Source organism: Acanthaster planci, linkage group LG03, assembly GCF_054643075.1.
Source record: "Acanthaster planci isolate LZ-2023a linkage group LG03, COTS_SCS, whole genome shotgun sequence".
NCBI lineage: Eukaryota > Metazoa > Echinodermata > Asteroidea > Valvatida > Acanthasteridae > Acanthaster > Acanthaster planci.
This window is the reverse complement of record NC_141779.1, coordinates 8,312,486-8,336,879: the sequence shown is the minus strand read 5'-3', so window position 1 is coordinate 8,336,879 and position 24,394 is coordinate 8,312,486. Positions and strand designations below refer to the sequence as shown.

Genomic DNA, 24,394 nt, shown 5'->3' with positions numbered 1-24,394 from the left:
TCAAGTCAAGCTCCAACTTACCACAATAACTAATGTTACTAAAAACAAAGACTGTACTTTTACCACTGGCAAAGCAAAATATTACATCAGCTCAAAAGAAATCTTAAACCCCAACCCTCTAAATATGGCCATTAACAGACGGTCACAGTCCATCAATATTTCATACAATACTTTTATTATCATTGAATATACATGTACACAGGGGCAGCATACTTGCAAGTACATTTCAAATCGGTTTGTCCTACACATGTTTCATGCACGCACCGAAATGGCACACTTTTGACCACATGAAAGATTTCCTAACATTACACCGATACAGTAGTTCTCATTAAGCGTCCCTAAATAACCAAAACTTTCCCTGCGTCCCACAAGATAGAGAGAAAATCTACCATGGCGATTGCTACACAAAATTTACAGAAAAGTTATTTAGCATCTTCATTTTTCTTCTTTTTTACTTTTGAAAGCAAGACCCATGATGGTTAACCCACACGTGACAGATTTTCTGCCCGGAGACAGTATAATCATGCAGTGTAAGACTGACCTAGCCGACTTCAGTGGCTCTAACACGTCTCCCCCTACACAACACAGACACTGAGAATTTAGACGAATTCTGTCAAATCGACGACAACTCTGAAAAGTGAGTCATCTGGCTCTATCTGCGGCTGAGTATGGGCAGACCATTCGGAGAGACAAATTTCTGTCAGCTACCTAGCATTTTAGACATCACAGCAAAAGTATGGCACAATGCTGATTCAGTCAGCAACTTGCACTTTGGTATGCAACATGTAGTAAAATAGCCAGTCGTTAAAAAAACAAACCAAAAAAAACACCGAATGATTTGCTCCCAAAATAGTGGACAATGTCAGCTCTCATGTCATAGCAGAGGAATTATAGCATAGTTTAGAACTATTACATTCATCTTAAGAACTGTTTAGGGCACAGCAGAATATGCATACTTGTAATTAGTACAGAGAATATACTGTATAAAAATATTGTCATTAAGCTATTTTCTTTTACATTTGCCAACAACACATCAGATAAGGTTTTTTCTTTTTGAAGGCAGGTGAAAAGCAGAATGCAAGCCAAAAATATAGTAACTTCTAGAAAGAAACACAGTGAAAATATAAAAAAAAAAACCAGACAGCGGTAGTTGCTGGTATTGCATGAATATTGACATATTCTCAATCACTGGGTAGCTATCACGACTCTGCAAGGAATTTTACAAAAATCAACTCCTAGAATCAACTCCTAGAACAGCTGAAGTTCTTCCTCTGCTGGCTTTCACCCCAAAGGATGAAAGTTGTACTGCCAGGATATGTTGAGTGCATACTCTTAAACCTGATGGTGGGTGATAAAACCCAAGGTGATGCCTCGATGTCACGATAAGCTTCTCCTTCTGCACAGATATTGGAAGGTGTTCCGATAAAAAACTCTACAAATTATTTTAAAACGGCACATGTATTCAACCTTCAGAACTTTCAATATTTAGATGATACAGTAAGGCAGGCCAAGAGTCCGGGATTGATGGCCATTTCCAGGCTGCAATTATGGGTGGTATGACATCACGTCCCTCCTTCCTCCTATTACTGTATATGCGGTTTGATTTGTTCAAGGGAACTGGTTTGTATTTCACAGGATTTGTCAGAGAGGGAGGACTGAAAGGAAAATGAATTTTTTCCCTGGATCTTCTGGTGGTGGTTTTTCCAACACATTTAAGAAGAGAGCTGCTGACCGCCTAAGAACGAGTGACATGTAGTGAGTTTTGAAGCATATTTTGTATCTGCTATGCCCTGACGTGTCCTCAGAGGGCAAGAGCTCTGCATCACTGGGACAGGCTCCTGTGTACTCGTTGTAACTAAATTAAAATAACAAAAACCGCCTCTGAGACACAACGGAGATGCCAGCAATGCGAAACCTCTGTATCCACTGCCTGCTACTTGTAAAAGACCAACAGTATTACAGCACACCTCACTGCGGTTCCAAGGGAATTAGAAAGAGAAGTGGAACAATGAAGCGGCGGGACTACGAAGTATGGAGGAATTGAACACGGCTGGCTATATTGCATCTTTGCACAAACTGATCAACTGATGTCCCATCACCATCAACAAGCAGCCAGCATGTCTTGCAACTTTATCATTACTGCACTGGACATCCACTGAGAAAATTTCACGGCACAAAGGTAACAAGGAAATCACTTGATTACGATTCAGTAATAATGGACCCGAGAAAGGCCAGGGGAAAAACATGAAGACACAAGAGTTCAGCCATTTCAAGCCAGGAAAATATCCCCTTGAACACTTAAGTAGTCTAGTTCCTGTAACTATAAGCACAATTTTTGAGCTACACACACTGTATCACCTGGTAAATATCACAGTATAAATTTTGAGTCGACTGGTAACAAACTTGGCATGCTTTGAAAAATTAGCTAACATTACGCCAAGTCTCCCCCACCCATAAGTTGTAGGTTCATATTTGGTGTCAGCTGTGGGATCCACATCCAATTGGAGCCTTAACTCTATTGAGGAACCAATACGGCTTATGCAACAATAACCGCCCAAAATGCCGGACTTGACATTTCGTTAGATTTTTGGTGGTACTGTCTCAATTAACGGAAGTCACAGTCGGTGCTTCACAGAGATCATAAGCTCTCGTCACTCTCATTGGCTTGTAGCTGCATGTCTTCAGCTTCAACGGTGCCCTCTTGTGCCACGTCGCCCTCGCCCACTGTGTCACTATCCCCAGTGTCTGTGTAAGATTGTAAAAATGAGCAGCTGTCAGTCTCCAGTGAATTAGTGTTTATGCCGTTGAAGAATTTCACATATAACATTTGACAATTTAAAATTCATATGAACCACTTCCTGCCGGGGAGCCCGGTTTCGGGCACCGTGTGTTTATACGCAGAGCCGGGGTGCTGGTTTCTGACAAAAGAGCTGGTCTGTGTAACAAAAGACTGTACTCGGAACAAAGGACCTGCTGCTGGGAACTGCCATCATTTTTCAAAGGTAGTCCGACACTGTTTTGAAAGAGTGTACCACTGTTTTGGACAAAGCACGCCCGTGGATTAGCATCGTGGACAAAGTGCTCCAGGGCCCCATTTATGAGTGACACAGCGCCGCTGCTCGCTAATCCAGCTGCATATAAAAAGAGGCTACTTGCATTCACTGGAAAAAAGGAAATTATGCAACACCTCATAATTCTGGGCTCTCTTTTAAAGGGCTGCAGGCCTGGGTTGAATACTCGGGCGTCAATGAAGGTTGCCTGTCAGATCAGAGTAGCCACCAGACAGTCGTTCGTGTGGGTGTAAATGTCCAGTAAATGAACACATGAATTTTTTAAGAAGTTTGAAAATGGAAAATCTTGAAAAAGTCCCGTCACCTCATCCCGCTGAAGAAAAATTCACCCGGCAGGTAATGGTTAAGAAACACCCAGACATGCCTAGCAATGGACAGCCTTCTTGTAACCCTTAATGTTTGTAACACATACCCTGCACTGGAGAATGTGATAGATTGTCAATAACAACTTCAGAGGTGGTAATTTGGATCGTGCTCAAATGCTTCTCAGAGGATTGAGCAACACCAGTCGTGCACTGATTAAACCATGGAGGTAGTTTTCAGGTACAAATGGTTTCATAAGCACAATTACCATCTCTACCCCCACAAGTATGCACATACACTCCTGAGTGGAGAGAAGATTACCCGCCATTAGGACACACGGTGCCTTTGCCAAATTCTCATTTGCACAGCTCATGACTTGAGTTTACTGAAGGACTCTTGATGGACCTACAGTAGATCTTGCAGGAGGACCAGCTGGGGTGTGGAATACGACACTACTTGGAACTCACCAGCATTACTGGGCCCAGGATCAGCCAGGGCTTCAGCTGCTGGGTCATCGTCATCGGGCAGGTACCTCTTGTCCAAAGCCTCCTTAATCTGGTTGTTAGCCCCCTTGGGGTCTAGGTCCACCGCCCAGGAAAAGTTGGCCAAAGCTAGGTGGGTCTGCCCACATTTCTTGTATACCTGGAAAATTCACAGTTGATTATTGTTTTAGAATTTCACCTCCCCTTGAACTTTGAAAACTCAAAACTGGCGCTGAAATAGAATGGTGTCAGAAGCGGGATCTGCTTGAGCGCAGTTCCACAATGACTGTTACTTATTCACCATTTAATACAATAATTCACTGGATGACCCTTCAATTGCATGATCGGGGTTGTTCCAACAGAGCATTACACCCAGAGGTCTCAAACACTTCTCAATTATTACCCCTGTTCAATGGGCCATTAAACCGATGTTTTGCCGCAGATCAGCTTGAGATTAATGGGATCTGCTGTTTACCCTGATAAAGGTACCCATTCACACTCCTGTGCAGAGTCAATTGTGGTAGTGTGTCTTGCCTAAGAACACACATACCATGACTGGCAAGCCCTGCTCTTGCTCTGTGGCACCAGGTCACCAGCTTGCCCGGACCAGTGAACTCACCTTGCCCATGATGAAGTAGACCAGCGACTCCTTAGGAATGATCTGCTTGAGCTCCTCCAGCTCCTGCAGGGCCTCCTGGTAGCGCTCCGTGGCAAAGTAGATGGAGGCCCGGTGGAACTTGCACAGGGGGTTGTTGGGGTCCATGGTGATGGCCCGGTTCAAGGTCTGCAAGGCTTGCTGCGATTTGTGCTGAGCATGCTGCACCTGTTCAAGTCCAATTTGTATAACTTGTTCTTTGACCCAAACAGTTTTTGATCCTCTAATTTCAATAAAAATTCATAATGTGACGCTACAGTTTATCAATAACTAGCAGAACAATTTCTGTTCGTCTACCTCTTTTGGCAAAGTTTAAAAACCACTGTTAGATAAGAGCACATTTACTGCACAGTTTATTGAGTTTGTTCCTTTTAAAAGTACAACTTAATTGTTTTTGTGCACATTCAACTGCAAATTGGCCATCCACTCTATAGGCTGTTTTTAAATACAGGGTGCCATATATTTTCAGTATCAAGGAAGCACCCTCACTTAGCTTCTGTTAACCACTTGCCTCTGCAGTACCAGGCACCGGGTAACATTGGGTTTGTACGCATAGCTGGGGTACCTGAAATCGGACTAAGGAGCTGGGCCTTGTAACAAATGACCATACCCAGAGCAAACACCGAGCTGCTGGGAATTGCCATCATTTTTCAGTCGGCATGAGCGAAAGTAATCTGTCATTGTTTTGAAACGGTACACCACTGTTTGTGGCATTCAGTGCCCCCAGATTATCAGCAGGGACAAAAGTGCTCCAGCACTCCAGCGATGAGCAATAAAGTACCGCTGCACGCTAATCGGGCCACAGTTGTAATGACGCCACTGTCATTCAGGAATACACTGAGCCAATTTTCGGAGTAAATTGTGATGACTTCCCTCAAGCCTTGTTCTGTACGTACCATAAAATGTTTAGAACTGTAGAGAAAAATTAACAATAAATGCTCAGCACCCGGGACAGGCAGCAGCAAAGTCTGGTACCCAAGGTTGGCTTACCACTCCTATGTGACACAGCAGGACAGAGCTCTGCGGATTGATGGCCAGGGCTTTGCGGTAGTGCATCTCGGCCAGGGCAAACTTCTCCTGCTTGTAGTAAATCATGCCAACACCGTACCTGCGGACAAGGACAAACGTGCAATATTGTCTGATTCCAGTGGCAGAATTGCCCTCCAAGAGCTTCCATTCTCAGTTAAGTTTGTTGAATTTTTTTAGACGGGGCGTCAGTGAGACGCTAAAATGATCACTTTAAGCACATAGTCAAATCACAAGATGTTAGAGTGACGCACAATATCCTAAGACTGGCCATCGCTGCTGCAGGCAAGAGTCCCCTTGGCGACTTCAGTCGTATGTTGTGAAGTAGACAGTAAGGACTACTTTCAAGTATGCTGATAGCTCACAGGCTGACCAGCAACGAATGCCTTACCATGCATTGTAGTGCTTTGTGTTAATCCTGATGGCTGTGCGGTAGCATGACATGGCTTTGTCCAGTTCCTCTGTTGCCACATACTCGTGTCCCAGTAATGTGTAGGCGTAGGCAAATTGGGGGTCCACCTGACAAATGAAATCAGGTGACCACCGTTATCAATCACTGTTATCAACAGCCATGAAGTGCCACATGCTTAGCGTATGTGTATTTCTCATCATACTTAACCATTGACTTCTCCATGTGATTCATTCTACATACCTGCACTGCTCGCTGGAAGAACTTGATGGCCAAGTCATGCTCTTTTTGTAGACTGAAGCAGTTACCTGTTGCACACCAGGCCTGAATGAACAAATGGAGGGAAGTCAATCAAAGAATATACCATGGTTTTCAGTGCCTATAATGATCGGTCCTTATAGCCTGTATCTTCTCTTGAATCAAGAACAAAATTGCCTACAAATTAACTTACAGTGTTTTAAGAATGAATCCTAGTATATTTTGACAACTGACTAGATTTCAAATTCCAATATTTGCCAACATAATTAACGTTGACCTACTAAAAACCTGCCTATGACTGTTTAGTAAAATTCAAAATTATTATTTGCTAAGGTATGCCAAATTTGAATCAAGCTGGTCTTACGCCATGCTCACAGACCACGCAAAAGCTCGGCTGACCATTCCAGCCCCCAAAAATGCCAAGTTATGACAGCATGCAACATCAACACTTTCTGCCGAGAACGGAGGCTCAGTTTGACTCGACCGTCGGAATGCTACATTTTTACCTCTGGCGACTCCTGCTCAAAATTGCTGAGTTCCTGGGCCAGCATGGAGAGTGCCACCTCCTTGTGAAGATGCCAGAGTGCCGTGGAGTAGTACTCCGTGCCTTCTAGGTGATAGGGCTCTAGTCTCCGCACCTCCGAGAATAGCCTCTCTGCCTGCACATGGCACAAAACCGATGAGGGATAAAAATTGGGAGTCAAGTTGGACCTGCCGCAAACTCAAAATCGCATCGGGTCAAAATTCTGAATCGCGGGACTAGTGATGGCCCCAATAACACATTTGACTGCTCCATACTATTGAAGTCACTGAGTCTCTCTGTAGTCAATGTGGTTAATCAGGGTCATTTGTATCATTTATTTGAAACACGGCCACTGATAATACCACTGCCCCCTCCATCTGTGAGGGTTAAGCAATGAGTGTCACCCATCTCTTACCTTCTGGTACTCTGCCAGCTCGTACCATGCCCGGCCAACTTGGGACAGGACCCAGCCCGTATTGTAGTGCTGTGGTGGTAGGCTGGAGAAGTAGGCGATGGCCTTGCGGCAGTCGTACTGACTCAGAGCCAGGTAAGCCTTGCCGATCTCTCGGAGGAGTGCTAGCAGGCCCTCTGGTGACAAGAGAGTATTTCAAGTTTAGACCTTTACGACATTAACCTAATTTTAGTTTTTAATCTTTTTTTCATCAAACGATGCAAATATAAAGGCAAAATGTCACAGACTGGGGGTATTCCAGGCTATTTTGAGCCCAAGTGAGTAAATTTGTAAACCTGGTTGTCACAATACTCACTACACTTCCGATAAAAACTGCTTCAGAGCACAACATACCCAAACTGAGATGGTTCTGCCAGTAAGTCAAATGCACAGGACAGTCTTGGCACAACACCGATTTCAATCAAATACGTTCCAGGCCTAATACTGTTATACATTTCCACGGAACCACCAAGCCAGCTGAGCAAATCTTATTTCTAAAGTAGTTTCAAAGTCCTCTCTACTGTTGGTCACGTTACCAGGAAGATTTCTGATGATAGACGGCTCTGGGACAATGAAGGACTTTGAGGTTTTCAAGTGGCCAACAGTTGTAGACAACTCCGACTCCATCTGTATTTTACTGGTGACTTTCCTGAAGCGTCCAAAACCTACCACTGAGAAGGAAGCCAAAAGTGCATTCTATGTACTTGAAACTTCCCGGCAGCATCATGCTCAGAGTTTGGTGGGAGTGGAAGGGGCTGTGCCATTTCAATCCTTTAAAATCCTCTTTGGTTGGATTTTGAAGGAATCAGGGAGGGTTTGGTTTGATGGACATATAACCAAGATCCAAAAACATTGCAACTACCAGTGGAGGCTTTCTGGAAGCTCATCAGCTGTTGCTGCTGTGAGACAGCGGCGTAGGCCGCCCTGGACTCTAACGTCCGATAGTTGTCTGGTTTGATCAGGTCCTCTGAGTCTGGGGGTTGCGTGACGGTGGACGTCCGGCTGCTTTTGCCTTTCGTCTTGCCCTTAGGACAGCGAGAGGGACCAATCTTACTCCTGGTGGTTGTTTTCTTGGTAGCATTTTCCTGGCGGAAACAATGTTTTTTCTCCACTTAAAAACTGACTTGTTTGTCCTGTCAATCAAAGTTCCACAGTTATAGTCCCTCCCATGAGACTGCTTCTGCTTCGTTTAATGAAGGTCAGATGCAAAATTTGACCACTAAATTAGACACTAGCTCGTACAAAGCAATTCTGCCACCACAGGAATATAATTCTTCAAGATCAATGTTTTAGTCTATCTTCTCCTGTGGAATTCTCTGAATTGCATAAGCAAGAATCAAGTTAGAAGTTTGGATGAGAAAGAAAAACAAAGATTAAACTTGCCAACTTCAAATATATGTTTAAAAAGATTTCTTATGAAACGTCTTTCATTTAAATGTACTTCTTTGATCTTGTTCAGTTGTATAATTTGAGGGACAATATTTAAGTTATTAACTTAAAGAGCAACTTGCATATTTATCAAACTCACCTCCACAAAACAAGCACTTACCAACAGCAAGGGGTACACTCTGGGGCTTACCTTATGATCACACAGAATTCAAATTCATCAAAATGCACTGAGTACACATCTAGTCTGCATCTAAATACAATACAAAACTTTATAGGCTGCTTCCTTACCTTGACTGAATTGTTGGAGAATAGTCTAGAGCTTCTCCGCACTCCCTGGGAGGATGGGAACAAGACTTGAGCCGCACTGCAAGATAATAGATTAGTACTGAAAACTGACATTAACTGTACTGTACAAGAAGCCTTCACAGATGATTAACCCTGAACCCTGCTGAAAGTAACAAAGCTCGCACGGTGACACTTGGGCTGATTGGTCATGGGCGAATCAACCAGTTGGACCTTCTTACACCAAGAATTTTTCTCTTGTTTTTTGAAGGTGGCCTGTAAGTTACTACACTGAGCAGAGCGTCTACTACCACACGATAATGGGTCACCATTAAAAACAAATATTCAAACAAGTTTTTTCATTTGAATAAAATGCTTAATTAAAAGGCTATTATAACTGAAGTTGTCATTACTTTCAACAATCCTCCCCTACATTTGTTTCATTGATGAGTGACACATAGGACGGCAGTGAGGTCACAGACGGCATGTCATGTTGTCACGTTCCATCTACATGCGCAACAACAGAACCAAGCCAGCTCACCTTGGCTGAGGGCTGGGTGTCTGGTTGAGGAGCATCTGGCTGGGGTCTTTGGTGTTGGTGTTACTTGAATTCCCTGATTGGCTGAACACAGCTGGCTTTGTCACCTGTGACCTTCTTGATATACCCTTTACAGAAATTAAAATACTAGGTGCTAGTCCAAAGGCAGCACGGAATGTGGCAAAATACATTTCTTTGAAATTGAACTTATGCTTTAAAGGCAAACTATATCTTTTAAACGAAAGGGTATACAACCGGGAACTCAGAAAAAAAAGTGTGATTATTGGCGACAGTTTTAGCAAATGGTTCCATCAAGATGAGTTTTCTAATTGAGGCCCACATGTGCAGTAGTTTCTGTAACCCAATGTGTTTGCTCACATGAAAAAAACTGGTGCTGTACCAGACTGAACGCCTAGATAGACAGGGCACTAGTGGCATGTAAAATGGCCAGAATGTATGCTCTAGAATACAAAGGGGGTCTGTGTCTATGAAGTTTTTAAGCTATAATATACATGTAGAAAACACAGAGCCAGACTATTTTCTTCCTTTAATACATATGAGCTTAGCTACCTCCAACACAGATGGATTTTCACATTTTTTGTGGGGGGAGGCAAATTTTGTAAAATTCTGAACCACTTTCCATTTATTAATTTCACCCACCAATCAGAAAATGAAGCACATACCCTCTTCTGTGGTGCCCTGATATCGACTGCCTGACTGTCCAACACGGTAGGGGACGGCGTGATGTACGTTGTGGTCATGGTCTCTGCAGGGCTTGGTGTGTCAACAGGCAGCACTCCAAAACTGATTGTTAACAAGCACACAGGAAATCATTCAACAGCAAACATTTTAGACTGCCATGCATGAATACGATTACATACCCAAAGCCATTTGAAGAGCCCCCTCCTACTATATGCACATGCCTCCGCACTTCTGTTGAGCATCTCACCTGGGCGTGAGCGGGCTAGCAGAGACAGGACCTCCCAGGAGGTTCCGGCCCACTCGCGGCCTAGTCCTCTGCAACCGTGAAGAGCTGATGGCAGTGGCAGGAGCCGCTGGGGGTAGCAGGAGCGCCAGACCTGCCTCTGCCGGCGTGTGATAGAGGTCGCCTTGCTGCTGGTCTGGCGTGAAGAAGTTGGAGAGTGGCTTGATGCCCGAGAGCTGTAAGGTGATGTTAGAGTTGTCCTGAAAAAAAAAAGGGGGTGCCACTGAAGTGAAAAGGAGCAATTGGACAAACCATTCCCACAAAATGTCCATGTCTCTGATGCACAGAAACCCAATTTCAAGGAGGTTGGTGCATGCAGAGAGGGCACAGGACTTTGATGCATCATACATAAATACATTTTGTCTAATGTCATATATGCAAAAAGTACACACACAAGTACCAGGCAAAATTCACTTATGTTGAAGTCACAACCACATGTAAAACAGTCTTGGAGCTTCACGGCTGCTGGCCGTCAAAGCTCCGCTGTACCACTTGTGCAATATCCAATGAGGTTTGGTACCCAGACATAAGGGTATTTTACAGTTTATTTGTGTACGCATTTTCCCTTGTGTGGAAAGGTGCCCTACTAAATGTACAACATGCGAAATACATGCAAGTTTTTAAATGTACATGTAAGTAACAAAGTAAAAAATCATTATACACCACATAGCTGTTTACTTTTTACCACTTTTATAAGTTTTTGTGAAGAGGAAAACAACAAATCGATGGTACATTTGCTGACTGCTATTCTTGGCCACAAAAAACGGACACTTCTGTTTCAAGACAAGATACTGTCAGTAACAACAACTACTTTAGCTTCATTTTTTTCATATCAGCACTTTTGATATATAGATTTCAATGTCAAAGTGATATCATTCATATCGATATCAAAGCAAAATTGATATATCGGATATTATCAATGTATCAACAGACTTTAACCAACACTGCTTCCGTTGGAATTTGTTATAATTTATTTACATGAAATTCTAGTGGGGCAAATAAGACTACATCACGTATTGTTGTATAATGCAAACCTTTCTGTTGCCTGTTGCCTTCTGCACTGAGCTCACCTGTGGCGTTTCTACCGTCAAGGGTGAGTCCAAGGTGGGAGTTTGCTGGTGGTTGACTGACATGTTCTCGGTATCGATGATGGGATACAGGTCTTGCTGTGTTGTGGCTACATCAGGGTCCGGCGCCATCTGGAAAACTTTGCTGGGGTCTGGCTTCTCGCCTGCCCAAATAAAAAGCCAGTGAGGTGTTTCTCGCTCGAATTCAAAATGTCAAAGACTGGATATGTTTTGATGGTCTTTACAGGAACATTTTGACAACTTACCGAGATTGCAGAGGTCTGCAAAGGATGACCAGAGGAACGGGTTCAATTTGAGACTTTGCCTGAGTGACTCTGATGACCGTGCCTTCCTCTCTGTTTTACTGTTGTGTGTCAAAAGAAAACTACATTAAATAAGTCTCCACGACCAATTTTCATCAGAATGAGCACAAAAATGGTATATGGCAATTGGGTGTGGTGTACAAGGTGAGGATAATATTCATGTGTGTCATAAACTGCCGTTTATGGGGGGCACTTGTATGTGCACATCATACCAACTGAAGTACAAACACGTAGGTCGAGTCAACACTATAAATTAGTCCCTGCACTGCAGATTTGTCTCAGGGATATAACCCACCTGCATATTCTTGCCAGGAGTGCCAGCGCAAATGAGGCCGAGTCAGCAAACTCTGTCTTAATCTCCTCGCAGGAGTGGGGCTTGAGTACGGCATTGCCCACCAGGGCTGCTTCTCCCTCTGCCAGCCTGATAGAGGAGGGAGGGAGTGGGAGACAGCAGGAGGGAGGAAGGAGGTTGGAAACCAAAATGGGATCAGAGAGGACCGACATTTTCAAAATTTCTACCATCCCATACAAGTGTGTTTAACCAGCAGTCAGTCCACAGTTTGGAGCAGTGCTAATATTGTAGCAGAACTCATTCAATGTCAACTGTACAATCAAATGATGAATAAAATTTGGATGCTGTGAACCATTCTAGAGCAACTAAAACATTCAAGCATTATGACTAACGACTGAGGGAACCCATGTACCTGATCTACAAAGGTGTCAAAATGTCATAATGTTTTCACAATTTATAAAAACACACACAATGCACTAGAGGGCTCAGTAGGGATAGTCAGTGGGCCTTACTTGTCTAGATCAAGGCAACATCGTGCCATGAGGTAACGGCACTGTGGGGTAGGGCATCCTTTCATCTGCAGCAGCGAGTAAGCCCTGTTGCTCTTGCCGGCACGGTAGTAGCATGTGGCAAGAAGGAACAGTGCCTCATCAGATCCCACTGAGGGAAAGGAAGACAAAACAACTATCAGCAATTAATTTGACGACCATGGGCATACTGTATCGTAAAATATGTGAATTCGCCACCATCAAACATGTTGAGGTCAACAAGACGCAGTTGCTACGACGATCTGAATGCCTGCAGCTGCTCGACCGTTCTCCCTGCAAAACATCATTCTGTGTGTCACATTTCGTTTACCTGAAGCCTCGGGACTCTTACTGCCGTTACCACTGAGATACAGGACGACCTTCAGTTGAATACATTGTATATACTTGAAACAGTTCAAATGTCTACCAAATTATTATAGAAAGTGGGCACCACTCCATCTGGTGGACATTTTAAATATTTTGCAACAGCTTTTAACTAACATGATATGCATATTTAAAGTACAGTTTTGTTTTCTATATTTTATATTAGCTTTTATCTAGATTTGCTTGAAATATTGTAATTTGCAAAAGATAAAGCAAAAACCAATCACTAAATGTTCTAGTCCAAACTATTCAGTCCATCACATTTTTTCACAATTTTACAAAATTTAATTAAGTAAAACTTCTTTAATGAGCCTACCTTCTGCATAGAGTCGTTCTGCTAAGAAGATTGCATCAGAGTATGCGTAATGATTTAAACACTGCCATATTGCAGCCTGTTGGAAAATTGACAAAATGAAAGGCATGCACTATTTAAACTCAAGTGACCAACTTGAATCCACTGAAACACAGCAAAATTGCGATTTGCCAGAAATTGTAGGGGCAAAATCAGAATTGTGAAAAACAGAGTGAAAAAGCAGAAATTTTCGGCCAAAATCAGGAGGGTTGGGAGGTCTGCAGATGGCTAAATAGGCCACAGGGAAAAATTACTGGCTGCATATGGAATTATTTTCTCTTTTGAAAAAACACTTGGAAATGCCTGCTGATTAACGGCAATCCCTCCTGTTCTAAATGGGAAAACAACAGGGATGGGCCTATGCTTTTGCGACCAGTTGACATAATGTAAGCGTTATCACTAATCCACATGGTTGATTTTGCACAATGGTGGAAAGGCATTGTGGGAGTATGGAACTTTTACAGACTTTCCTTTTCAGATCATAATTGTGAAGTTTCATTCGTTAGTTGACAGCAAATTATGTCTGAACTATCCAAGGACCTAGCTACCTGGCATGCCCCTGACCTCTCCGTATTGGGACAATACAGACACCACTTATTTTCCCTTGCGGAGGTTTGCCATCGCCAACGATCACATCAGAATTCATAAAAGTGACATCAACCATGCCATAAAATTTAGCCATGTTAATGATGTCGGTCATGCTCAAGGTTGGGTTGACGTTAATGATTCTTGATTATTTTCTCTGATTGGTAAACTGATGGCTATGCCATATTTCACACTCACAAAACTCAAAGGGGCAATAGTGTTGCAGTCTATCATTCTATGGCGAATATTGCCTGAAATCTTGACCTTGCCTGACATTTGACTATTTATGTGCTATAAACATCTCCCACACTGTAATGAAAAAGTTTCAGGTGTTTTTATCATATTGCTGCAAAAATAGAGGAATACATGCGAAGCCCTGTAGAAAGTGAATGGAGAAGCCGCCCTTTTGCCCAGAGGTCGAGTGCAATAAATGTAAAAACTTCCGACCTCGAGAATGCAGGTGAAAATATTCAGACTAGGCCTAGTCTCGTACTGGGTTTAAGTAGAGGGTGTCAAGTGATGTCCGTGTATGGAACTCCTTCCCATTTTAATGAAGAAATTGTTTGAATGATTTATAACAGACGCCTCCATTATAATCATCACTTGCCTTCTCCGCATGCCGGATAGGCAAACGCATATGCACGATCTAACGTTAACGGTGGTTTACATGGTTAACGTTATTCTTAAAGAGTTAACAATTAAATAGACTTCAGACAACAATATGCACTGATTTACCTGCACTGGTTCTTGAATAACCATGATATGTAGAATGAGTTCAAGATTCGAGGTAAACAACACAGAAACTTCCAACTTAATTGAAAATCTTTCCTCAGAAAATTTTTCAGCTGTCCGCCATTTTGAACCTCGTTTTCATGCTTCGAATTTTCACCTTACAAACGAATGATTTCATTGGTCGATCTTTCGATCCGTTTGTGAACATTCTTTCGATTGGTTAAACTTTGGTACCATGGAACTGCGCGGGATGGACAAGTACTTGAAGTAGGTCCCGAATCCGAGTTAAAGTTCTAAAGTTGGCTTAGAGATTTTTCTTATTCAATAGTTCACAAGAAAAAAAAGGCTGTAACTCTTAATGATTTTTGAAGTCGTTTTTTAAAATGATCGCATTATAAAACCGCCGTATACTGCTATTTGTAAAGTGGTTTTGCGGTCGCATAGGCATACGTCTTCTTTTTAGGCCACGGCTTACCGTGTGAGTTACCTATTCTTGTCCTGTGATAAAACTTTAAACCAATCTTCTTCCTCCATGTCGTCTGTTTTTCCGCTAGGCCGATTTGTTGGTATCAAAGTACCCTGCTGTGGTCTCCACATAAGGTCCTGAGTCTGATGCTAACACACGCATAGCATGTGGTTGAAATTCTATTTTCATTTATGTTTTGATTTTAACATGTTAAAATGTTAGTGGTTTCAGTTTTTAGGGGTAACCATGATTTAACACTAACAGTTTGAGTTTGGATTCCTTAAAAATGTTTTATGGTTATTGGTTAGTATTTTCATGTACATGTTTTTGGGCCTTAGAATGATTTTGATTTGTGTGTGTGTGTGTTTGTGCTTAATACATACTGTGGATAGTGCATTTGTGAAGCTAGAAATAACACTTGAAGGTATTTATTCATTTAGCTAATGATATTTTGCAATTGTACATGTATTTAAAGAAATGATAAAGTACATGACATAGAAATGTGACGTTGAAATATTGAATGTTTTTATCCAGTTTTGAAAGTTTAGCTTCAGCTATCTGCAAAATTAATTACCAAATACATTTCATCCAAATTTTGATTTGATTGATTTTTTCCTCTGACAAGTATTAATATTCAGTAGATATATATATATATATTTTGGTTCCACATGAGTTAAAATATGAGCCAAATTGTAGGCTACAGTCAAACTAACATCCCTTATCCAGTGATCAATCTTGGTTCTATTAGTACATTTCTTTGGCATGTGTGAGCACTTGATAGAAAACAGATGTTTTACACACACCACGTTATACTGCATGTATTTCTGCCATGGTTTGTGTAGACAAGTCTGTGCAAGTCTGTCAGCTAGGACCATGCATTTAGTCTGAATTTAGTTACATTATGGTGATGCAAAAATAATCTCATCACCACGTGTACTTTATGTACTGCTTCATTCTGACTTCTGACTAATGTGCATTTGATTCCTTATAGACTTCAAACATATTTGGTGTTGCAGGTACATGTTCATGCTGGGAGTGTTTCATCTTGTTCTTGCAGATGCAGAGCATAATCTGGTCTTTTCTGGAGTCACATCAAATGCCAGTGATGAGAAAATGCCAAGCTTCCTCCCAAGGAGATCTGTAAGTTGTCAAGAAGTTTCATAATCACTTTGATATTATTTATTTTCGTTCCCTAAGCAGTGACAGAACTACTGGCTATATGGGCACGGATGAGCAGAATGCTGAAAATTTCTGTTGCTTGTGCCCAAGATTGCACACATTCAGATGAAAATTGGCTGAATAGTCTTCTCAGATATCAACGTGCTCCACAAAGCCGTGGAGTTGAAATTTCATCCGAAAGATTTTAAATCTTTGTTGATGTTGCCCCATAGAAACTGGAAACTTATGCAGGTGTAAGGAAAGTTAACGATGAGACTTTTTGAAGGAAGAAAACTGTTTTACTGATGTTGTTACCACTTACGAGGAGCCTTGCATGGGGATATTAACTTATCATTACAAGTACACACTGTTTTCAAGCGGTACCCGCTGCTTCACCTGACTCGGACCAGCCAGCCGACCCTGGCAAGCTCGGTGGTCGAGTGGTTAAGACATCTGCACTAGTAAGCAGCAGGTTGTAGGTTTGAGTCCCACCCGAGTAAGCTTGTGACTTTTTTTGCAAGCTCTCGGGTAAGCACTGAGCATACAGTGTTTATTAATGTACACGTTGGGTAAGGGCAAAACCCGTTACATAACGTACAAACTGTCAAAGAGAAAAAAATTTAATAACATGTGTGTATGCTGTATTAAAATGTGTGTACTTTTTCTTATGATAGTGTTTATGGCTTGTCTCATTTCTCATCCTGGTCAGACCATCCACACGTTGCTGCTCATCTCCCTCCTATACTCTTTCATCCTGTTGGTGGCATACCTTTCCTTTGTCCTGAGGTCTCACTCCCTCAGTCAGTCCATCTGGTCATCACAGCGGGCCACACCCCTCCCGGAAGAGCTTTCTAGGGCCCGAGAAATGCTGGACGCATTGAGGACTTCGGCAGATCGGAGAAGGTTGCCAACAGGCCAGCAGTACTCCTACAGCAAGGTCCACTGGGGATATCATGGTGTCCTGGATGAGAAGGTATGGAGATGAATTAAGAACAAGTGCAGTGGGGTTTATTTAGAGGTTGGGGGGTCAAACACCGTGGCCAAGGTAGGAGGCTTCAGCAGAGTAGAGATACAAAAACAACAAAAGCTAACTAAATATGAACTGCTTGTAATACCACAAAGATAGAGGACTTAGTTACATTTAGCAAAAGAAGTATTAGAATCATAAAGAGGAAAAGGCTTTCATGACGAACAGTTTTAAAATAATGAATAGCTACTTCCTTATCTCAGATTCAGGGGGGAATATGGCCTGTGAAGGAAGAACAGCACTGCAGTATGCCCTACTCAAGACAGTCAGAGGTTAAGGTGCCAGTGTGGCACAAAAAAAACACCATTAATTTCCATCGGAATGTGCACAAACTTTTCATCCCAAATAAATGCACCTGAACATGGCACATGGCAAGGCCAATGCTGAAATGTTCAAATCTTGAATTGTTTTCATGGTTTTACATGATATATTATGAATCTGTAAATCCTCTCAGTGCCAGAGGTCATTTTGGGCACTAGACTGTACAGGAAGCAACGGGTAAGGTAGTTCGGCGGTAGTACAGGGCTAGTGGCTCTGGGAAGTGTCTCAAAAGTTGGAATGTTCCACCCAAAAACTGCTTCCCCTATTGGGGAGAATAGATTGTTTCAGCTGGGAAGAGCTTGGTACACCAGGAATAAAAGAGACATATTCGCCTATGCATGCATGTGTGAGAAGGAACGTTGCAAAGTACCCGTAACTTTTTTTATCTTTTTGCCTCAGAGCAAACAGGTTTGACCCCAATCAGAAATCAAAATGATTGACTCCGGTGAATGAGGCAATGCACAGCCAATAGGAATTTAGCCAGACTGCCTCGAGTCACTTTTGTTGAAGCGGTGGTTGCATCGTTTGTCCACAGTTGCTCCAAATGCAGTGCTCTAAGTGTGCCGTGGTGTCGAGCTCCGGCCACCTCATCAACAGCAGCGCCGGACTGGAGATTGACGCCACTCCCTGCGTCTTCCGCATGAATAATGCCCCAGTGACTGGCTATGAGGTGGATGTCGGGTCGCGCACAACAGTGCGATCGATCGGTCATGTCAATTTGAAGAAATCTTTTGAGGATGACGAAGGTTGGTGGCGAACCACCAGAGACCTACACTGTTAATCTTGATTTCATACCCGCCTGAGTTTAAATGCAGTGAGCAGTTCATTCTGATGATAAAAAGTGACTTTTGTACGGAAATCCGATTTACTGAAGTCTCAGGTGATGTTTGGCAGGACATATCCCAAACACTGTTGTCAAACTAACAAGATTCTCTTAAAAATGTTAATTTCTGCTTCAATATTGCTGTCATTTTCGTCAACTTCAACTGTGCAGAAGAAAGTCATTCAGGCAAATTTCTTCCCAGCAATTGTGACTTTTGTATAACCTAAAGCCACATATTCATCTTGATCCAAACACAATAAAGTGATCGAGTAAATAACAAATTGTTGATCTGTCTGTACTTAATTGAATACTCAAACTGGCAAAACACTTTGACAAATCCAATTGATGATCAAATATTTAAATAGTTCAGTGTATTTGAGACAGCAATAAACCCACAGTGGTGTCTGTGGATAATTCCAATTTGTTTGATTACCTGTTACAATTAGGTGCATGTTGGGAGATGCTCTTGGACAATCGTACCAGAGCCTCTGTCATCCTCATCAACTGGATGTCCACAACCAAAGTCAAGAAGATGGTCTCTGGGGAGTATCGCTATGCTGTCCTCTTAGCTCACCTCTTCCCAGATGTCAAGTTCTACTCCTTCACGCGGGACAAGATGATCTCCTCAGAAGCTCTGTTCAAGAACTACACTGGGCTGTCGCGGTGAGGATTTCTGTGGTGACCTCATCGTCACCCAGAGTGCCATTACTGCTACCACCCTCATCCCCCATCACCACTAATCACTTTCACCACTTCCACACCCTACCGTCATCATCCTATCACCACCATCACCAATATCACCACCGTTCTAACTACCAGCACCATTTTTATCCTTGTATTTCCATTCAGTCAGGAAGCCCAGACCTGGTTGTCTACCGGATGGTATACCTTAATAGCAGCGATGGATATCTGTAAAGACATTGTGGTGTATGGAATGGCCGATGAGAAATACTGCAATGGTTCCATGTAAGACCTCCCAAACAACAAGAAGTAGAATAAAATAAGAAAACAAATTAAGAAGAAATTTCAAAATTTTTCTCTGTGCATTCTCTGCATCTCACAAATGCAGTGACAGAAGTTCCTCATTCGTCCCAAAATATCATGTTGTTGAAGCATGAGATCCATTTATGCACTGAATATTGTCAGTTCCAGATTCCAGCTCTGCATCATGTATTTGGTTGTAAGAAGCATTCTGTTGATGTAGACTGGTACTCTCACCTGCCTTTTTCGTTTCATCCACCGGTTACACCTTCCAATGCAGGAAGAATGCACAACGTATTCCTTACCACTACTATGAGCCCAACAAGCTCAGGGAGTGCTCCTACTACAACAAGAGCGAGATCAGACTGACTGGGGGCCACCTGTTTATCACAGAGAAGGCTGTCTTTGCCCGCTTGGCGGCCAAGCGCCACATCAAGTTCAAGCACCCGTCCTGGCCCAGAAGGGACTTTGGCACAGCCGTGACCCTGGACACACCCTTCCTTCAGCGCTACCGGCAGAAGCGGCAGAAGAAAGGGAGGCAACGGCGTAGGCGCCCAGTTCCACCTGACAATTGGACCAATGCCGTCCAGCTACGAATAGGCAACCAGACCATCATTGTGCCCAAGGAGAAGCTGCTGGATCCCATAGTGGGCCTCATGCCAGACTCCAAGGTGCTCCCTGGGCCAGGGAATGAAACCAACCTCAGAGTCAACATCACCAGAAGTGGAGATGACAGCTTGTGAATTGGATGACCTGTGCAGTACAACTGCAGTAGATGAAATGTTGGCCGACTGCTTCTAGTGGTACAGTAAATCAAGCCTCCTGAGGTGATCCGTTGAGTGTTTGTCCCGCAGTTACATATATATGTTTATATATTTATGATTGACAGTTATTATATATTTGAATGATATTTAAAGGATTTCAATTTTTATCTGAATGCCAACTGATCGTTTCCATTTAGGATTTCATTTCCCACTCAATTTCCTGTGTATTAGCATTTAGTAATGCAATTTACATGCTAACACTAAGGTGTGGTCACCAAAGTTTAATCCCAAAACCTTACAAACACTGAGCTAACAAATCTTGCCAATGAACTAAATGCCTTTTCCTCAAGTTTTTATAAAGTTTCTGGTGCCTTTGTTTTGATAAAGTGTTAATTCCTGGTCTTTATTTTTTAGAAAATGTGCATTTTATTTATATACGAGTATGAAGCACTTTTCAGCACAATACTAAACACGTCATTCAAAAGATGAAATGTATTCACTGATTCAATGCAATTTTGATACATGTACATATATTTAAACTATAAAAACAGCTTTTTAAATTAAAGTGCATGTATTTGAGTTAATTTGAAAGTTTGTGTTGAATGGTAATAGCCAAAAAAATTGCCTTTGACTGGAGCAACATGGAAATAAAGATCAGGAGCACAAGAACTATCATTTTCTATTGAGAAACAATTCTCCAGTTTTAATTCTCTGCCAAGTTTACCTACTCATTTACAAAATGCAATCAGTCTACATTTGTTTAAAGTGACCATTTCTTACATCAGAAATCCACGTGAAACAATGCATTTAGCACATGCGTAATGCAAACATCAAGAAAAGCCCGTTACAACTAAATGAGGGAAAATTTCATTCGTGGCTTTCATTCCTCAAGTCTTACCATTTTACATTTGTTGATTTTTTTTTTTTTTACATTACGACGCCAACAAATTGTTAAATACAGGACAGGACAAACGGAATGGTGAAGATTCGAGGTGGAAACACTTAACCATTAATAAAATCTGTGTGGCCAGTGAACTCCAAACAAGCTACAGCACGCTGTTGGCAACTTCAATTGACTGTCAGGGTAGTTCAGCCAAGGTATTTAAAAACGTTTGTCAAAATGACCAAATGGACATGTGAAATTATATTAGGAAGTGAACTCAAGGAGCAAACATTACAGCTTCACTTTCTGTCACAAAATTTATCACTGACATCAAATATATTGTAATGGCAGAGAATGCAACTTCGTGAAGTCTGAGATGAATTGCCTGGACAGTTAGCCGACATGAACAACACAATGAAGGCTTTCGAAAATCAGTAGGAGTTAGGATTGTCACAAAAACTTGCACACGTCACTGATAAGAAGCAAACATTAAGTAGAAAGCAAACAAGGACAGCTGCACAACAAATACTGCACCCATGCATGCTAGCATAGAATACAACAAAACACTAGGACCCACTAGGACTCTGGGACTTTAGTCAGATACTCTGGGCCACGTAATAAATAGTCCTATCCAGTACATTTTAGCCATTTCAAATCTTACTCAGTACACTAGGTGCCACACAAGTACACAGCTCATGCAAAAGACAAGAAAGGGACGTGAATGTACACCACTGGAATAATAAAATACTTAATGTATGTATATACAGGAGGTGGAAAAATGGTGAAATGCTTTCGAAGTTTTACAAGGCCCTTTTTAATACATGGTCCTAACAGTAACTTTGCTAAGAGACGAAACTTTGTAGAGGGTGGAATTTTGCTTTCGTGTATTTTTCCTAATTTCTTACCTATTCCTATGAGGGTTAAAATTCCAATCATTTTTCGAGGAGGGGGTTTCCATCTTGATACCAACACGCTCCTCAAGCATTATATACTCGATGTGACCCATGGGGGTACAAATGACAGTATGTACATATCATCTACAGTTTCAGTAAAAATATCCACTTCGCAACTTGAAAGGTTCGTAGCATTTAATCGGGTAAACACCTGTAAGCGTGCAACTTGTAATTCAGAAACAGAGAAGAACTTGAAAGCTGCACTGGGCTTTCTGCAGAGTTTTTCAATTTGTATAGGTTTGCGTGGGAAGTTAAAAAAACTAGGGGATCAGGAAGATGTTGATCTCAATAACATGCCTAGATCTGTTGAAACTGGAAACATTTGGAGTTTTCATTGTGAGAATAGCCAGGGATGGTGGGAAGGCTGGTCTGTGTTGTGGTAAGTGGTCGACTGAGGGGACAACAAATGATGAATTCCAAACCAAAACTGGAAGACCACTTTAATATCGGTTTGTGATCAGCGCGGAGCTCCCCCCCCAAAAAAACCAAAATTCCTCCGCTGCTGTGCTCCGGCAGAGGAGCTTTTCAAAAGTCGTCGTCGTCATCCGAGTCGTCGCCAAAGTTGTACTTGACGGCCGGCCTGACTCGTCCCCCTGCGCGGCCGGTAAGCTTCGGGGCCGGGACCTCCACAGTGTCCGTCTCGTCAACGTCGAAGGCATCGTCATCCTCCGAGTCAGAGAAATCAATTTTCCTCTTTTTGGGCTGCAGGAAATGAAACCAAATCTCAATGAATCTTTGGTAACGCTAATTTCAGGACAATATGGAAGAACTGCAACCTATGGTAGTTATTCTTATCACAAGTCAATAGTTTGGGACTTTTTTTAACTTCCAAAAGTTTTGAAGTAATGTGAAACTCTTTTTTGCTACAAAGGTCAGATAAATACGCCCTGTGGAGCTAAAAATGAGCAAACAATTCTAACAGAAGAGGCTCACACTGTCCAAGACTGGTCTTCACCTCAAGCCTGCTTATAGTTTGGTTTACATGGCAGTATGGAGAGCCTGAAGCTATGGATGATACCTACCTTAGCTGCAGCCTTTTTGGTGGATGTTTTCTTGGCAGCTGGCTTCTTGGGTTTGAAGTCTGAGGAGTCATCGTCAGAGGTAGTCTTAGACTTCTTGGCAGCTGGCTTCCTTGGTTTGGGAGCCGCTGTCAAAATTTAACAGCCATTTAAAAGAGGAGTTAGGATCTGCTGCAAAATGTGACACAAAGTCTTTTTTCCTAGTCACAACTGATCACCAAGACGTGTGATATCAAGTTCAGTGAATGTCACGTGCTGGCAGACTACTAAAGAACAAACAGCACTATAATCAACATTTATCATTAGCGCCTTGATCCAAGACCAGTGTTGTATTTGAGTCCATCACAAGCTCCCTGCAAGTCCCTGTAAGTCCATCACAAGTCTATCACAGGTCATTCAGTCCTAGGCCAATTCACAAGTTATTCAATTGAGATGTGACAAAAGCATTCTTTTGTCATTGTTCGCCCTTTGCCAGGAGCAAAGTGAGTACCTTTCGCCTTGGCAGGCTTCTTGGTGGCAGCATCTTGGCTGTCGTCGTCATTGCTGCTCTTCTTGGACTTGGAGGGCTTGTTGATCAGCTCTAGGAGGGTCTTCTGCTTGGAGGCTGTGAGCAAGGACACAGAGGGGAGATGTGTAAAAGCCAACACAGGCTGTGGTATTCCGACTGTGTCAATAACATGACACAGTCTTCCACATGGCTATGTGTACTGGAACTGGGTACCCGAGTGGCTTCCAAGTTACAAAATGGGTATTCCCCAATCAAGTGTACAGATTACATAGTAACTCTTGAAGATGAACAAAATAACAGGTTTTAAGATTTTTTGTGGGGAAAAGGGTTCAAGGCTAAGTGGAATGCTCAGATTCCACGCTTAAGTCCAAGCATTGTTTATGAACATTTAAGGTCAGACAAGACTGGCAACATGAATGCATTTTTCATGCATGCGTTTTCTTTTGAAAAATCATGAGTAAGGCTCCTCAACTTTCCTCTTGACCTTGTCAAGCAAACCGATTTTATTCAAATTCAACTGACAAATTTTCCTCGCATGAGTCTTGTTCTTTCACCTTTTGGTTTAGCTGCAGGTTTCTTGGCTGGTGGAGAGACTTTGGCCTGCTTTGGCGGTGACAATCCACTATCCGATTCATCCCCAGAGCTCAACACCACTGGGCCTGTTGACAAGCAACACAAAAATACTAAAAATCAGGTAAAGTAATCAGTGTTCTGAAAACAATGCTCTCTTAAAAATGGCTTTCCAAAGTAATTTGAAATATAAGGACCACACTGATAATATGCACTGTAATGCATGCCAAGGGCACAAAGAAGATGACAGGTTGAGGTGAACAGTGTCCACTTCTGAAACTGAAATC

The 24,394-nt window shown here is 42.3% G+C and overlaps 3 protein-coding genes across 10 annotated transcripts in view; 1 reads left to right on the top strand and 2 right to left on the bottom strand.

The window, feature by feature from the left end:
* Window positions 1-156: 156 nt before the first annotated feature.
* cdc27 (cell division cycle 27) lies at window positions 157-14,779 on the bottom strand. Of its 2 annotated transcripts, none has more exons than XM_022242718.2 (19): window positions 14,638-14,779; window positions 13,282-13,357; window positions 12,567-12,714; window positions 12,058-12,183; window positions 11,706-11,803; window positions 11,407-11,603; window positions 10,337-10,572; window positions 10,071-10,191; window positions 9,391-9,515; window positions 8,856-8,931; window positions 8,041-8,263; window positions 7,143-7,315; window positions 6,711-6,863; window positions 6,190-6,270; window positions 5,929-6,056; window positions 5,502-5,619; window positions 4,476-4,679; window positions 3,842-4,016; window positions 157-2,745 (listed from the first exon to the last, which is right to left on the bottom strand). In XM_022242718.2, exons 1-19 carry the CDS (start codon window positions 14,659-14,661, stop codon window positions 2,639-2,641), a joined length of 2,589 nt encoding a protein of 862 aa, XP_022098410.1. In that variant the 5' UTR covers window positions 14,662-14,779; the 3' UTR covers window positions 157-2,638. The 2 variants fall into 2 exon arrangements, with proteins under 2 accessions (XP_022098410.1, XP_022098412.1); XM_022242720.2 differs by having other exon boundaries at window positions 11,443-11,603.
* Window positions 14,780-14,859: 80 nt separating this feature from the next.
* Window positions 14,860-20,843, top strand: LOC110983454 (alpha-N-acetyl-neuraminyl-2,3-beta-galactosyl-1,3-N-acetyl-galactosaminide alpha-2,6-sialyltransferase-like). Of its 5 annotated transcripts, XM_022242721.2 has the most exons (8): window positions 14,875-14,901; window positions 15,189-15,234; window positions 16,158-16,240; window positions 17,045-17,231; window positions 18,142-18,352; window positions 18,876-19,092; window positions 19,279-19,395; window positions 19,691-20,843. In XM_022242721.2, exons 1-8 carry the CDS (start codon window positions 14,885-14,887, stop codon window positions 20,151-20,153), a joined length of 1,341 nt encoding a protein of 446 aa, XP_022098413.2. In that variant the 5' UTR covers window positions 14,875-14,884; the 3' UTR covers window positions 20,154-20,843. The 5 variants fall into 5 exon arrangements, with proteins under 5 accessions (XP_022098416.2, XP_022098413.2, XP_086990301.1 ...); XM_022242724.2 differs by lacking the exon at window positions 15,189-15,234 and having other exon boundaries at window positions 14,860-14,901; window positions 16,968-17,231; XM_087134175.1 differs by lacking the exons at window positions 14,875-14,901; window positions 15,189-15,234 and adding an exon at window positions 14,908-15,110 and having other exon boundaries at window positions 16,968-17,231.
* Window position 20,844: 1 nt separating this feature from the next.
* LOC110983452 (DNA topoisomerase 2-alpha-like) overlaps window positions 20,845-24,394 on the bottom strand; it is a 33,892-nt gene continuing 30,342 nt past the window's right edge. For all 3 annotated transcript variants that reach the window (XM_022242715.2, XM_022242717.2, XM_022242716.2), the window contains exons 30-33: window positions 24,092-24,196; window positions 23,520-23,633; window positions 23,033-23,157; window positions 20,845-22,712 (exon numbers count right to left, since the gene is read on the bottom strand). In XM_022242715.2, the coding sequence (XP_022098407.2) occupies window positions 22,536-22,712; window positions 23,033-23,157; window positions 23,520-23,633; window positions 24,092-24,196 (521 nt within the window). In that variant the 3' untranslated portion in view covers window positions 20,845-22,535. The remainder of the gene's footprint in view (window positions 22,713-23,032; window positions 23,158-23,519; window positions 23,634-24,091; window positions 24,197-24,394) is intronic.

Excerpts from the sequence above, each read along its gene's own strand:
- cdc27 (XM_022242718.2), bottom strand. The coding sequence starts at position 14,661 with ATGGTTATTCAAGAACCAGTGCAG. Across the intron at positions 12,715-13,281 it reads AGAACGACTCTATGCAGAAG|TGGGATCTGATGAGGCACTG; the intron begins GTAGGCTCATTA and ends CCTTTCCCTCAG. Across the intron at positions 7,316-8,040 it reads CTTCCAGAAAGCCTCCACTG|AGGGCCTGCTAGCACTCCTC; the intron begins GTAGTTGCAATG and ends TCTTGTCACCAG.
- LOC110983454 (XM_087134174.1), top strand. The coding sequence starts at position 16,121 with ATGTTCATGCTGGGAGTGTTTCATCTTGTTCTTGCAGATGCAGAGCAT. Across the intron at positions 17,232-18,141 it reads ATGGTGTCCTGGATGAGAAG|TTGCTCCAAATGCAGTGCTC; the intron begins GTATGGAGATGA and ends GTTTGTCCACAG. Across the intron at positions 18,353-18,875 it reads ATCTTTTGAGGATGACGAAG|GTGCATGTTGGGAGATGCTC; the intron begins GTTGGTGGCGAA and ends TGTTACAATTAG.